We start from the raw sequence: 1246 nt of genomic DNA on the forward strand, positions 1-1246 counted from the left end.
GCCCGGCGGGCTCAGCCCCGGCAGCCACTCACCCGGGATCCCATAGCTGCGAAAGGGCAGCGTCTCCTTCCCCGGCGGCCGCGCAACCAACCTCTCAGCCGCCGGGGGGCGTGGCCTTACGCAGGGCCAAGGCCGCTCTTTGGCCAATGAGCGTCTCTGACCCATTCCGCGCCGCTCGGGCTTCCGGTCAAAGGGGTGTGTCTCCCTCTGCCCCGCCCTCTAAGTGCGGTTGAGGCACGAAAGTGATCTTTTCTATCCTTTGATTGGCCAGAGGGCTTAGATTGACATGGAGACTGGTTGAGTGAGGCGGGGCAGCTCTTAAAGGGACTAAGGGAAAGCAATCAGGTGTGGAAGGGGCTTCAGTGAAGGAAGCTGTGGCCGTGTGAGCCCACGTGTTGGGCTCCGGTAATTGTGCCTTGTAATAAACACTGGGTTTGGAATCAGAGTTTTACCACTTCAGCTCTCTGGAGTTATTCAGTTTACCCCTCTGTAAAAACGAGGATGCAATTCCTGTCTCACAGGGCTTTAGGGGGGCTTGGAAGAAAACAGTGTGAAGAGCTGGGTACAGCTAAGTTTTTTGTTTAGTTTTTTTTTCATAGATTTTATTGATTTTTTACAGAGAGGAGGAGAGAGGGATAGAGAGTTAGAAACATCGATGAGCGAGAAACATCCATCAGCTGCCTCCTACACACCCCCTACTGGGGACATTCCCTTGACTGGAATCGAGCCTGGGACCCTTGAGTCCACAGGCTGGCGCTCTATCCACTGAGCCAAACCGGCTAGGGCAACTAAGTTTTTTAAAAAAATGATTTTCTGGCCCTAGATGGTTTGGCTCAGTGGATAGAGCATCAGCCCTCAGATTGAAGGGTCCTGGGTTCTATTTTGGTCAAGGGCACGTACCTCAGTTGCAGGCTCGATGTCTGGTCCCATGGGGTTGCTGGTGGGAGGCAACCAATTGATGTGTAGATGGAGTGTTGGCCTGCGGACTGAAGTGTCCCGAGTTCTATTCCAGCCAAGGGCACATGCCTGGGTTTGCAGGCTCAAAACCCAGTGTTGGGGGGTGCAGAAGGCAACCAATCAATGATTCTCTCTCATTGATGGTTCTATCTCTCCCTTCCTCTCCGAAATCAATAAAAAATATATATATATATATTTTTTTAAAATGATTTTCTGGCCCTGACCGGAATCAAACCCGGGACGCTTCAGTCTGCAGGCCAACGCTCTATCCACTGAACCAAACAGGCCA

At 52.1% G+C, this 1246-nt stretch overlaps 1 protein-coding gene across 1 annotated transcript in view; it reads right to left on the minus strand.

The window, feature by feature from the left end:
• Positions 1 to 180, minus strand: part of FAM73B (family with sequence similarity 73 member B) — a 22161-nt gene extending 21981 nt beyond the window's left edge. Inside the window, exon 1 of the mRNA XM_006768483.2 lies at positions 33 to 180. Within this exon, the coding sequence (XP_006768546.1) occupies positions 33 to 165 (133 nt within the window). The 5' untranslated portion in view covers positions 166 to 180. The remainder of the gene's footprint in view (positions 1 to 32) is intronic.
• Between the last annotated feature and the right edge of the window lie 1066 nt (positions 181 to 1246).

The sequence above is a fragment of the Myotis davidii genome, unplaced genomic scaffold (assembly GCF_000327345.1).
Source record: "Myotis davidii unplaced genomic scaffold, ASM32734v1 scaffold142, whole genome shotgun sequence".
NCBI classification, from domain to species: domain Eukaryota; kingdom Metazoa; phylum Chordata; class Mammalia; order Chiroptera; family Vespertilionidae; genus Myotis; species Myotis davidii.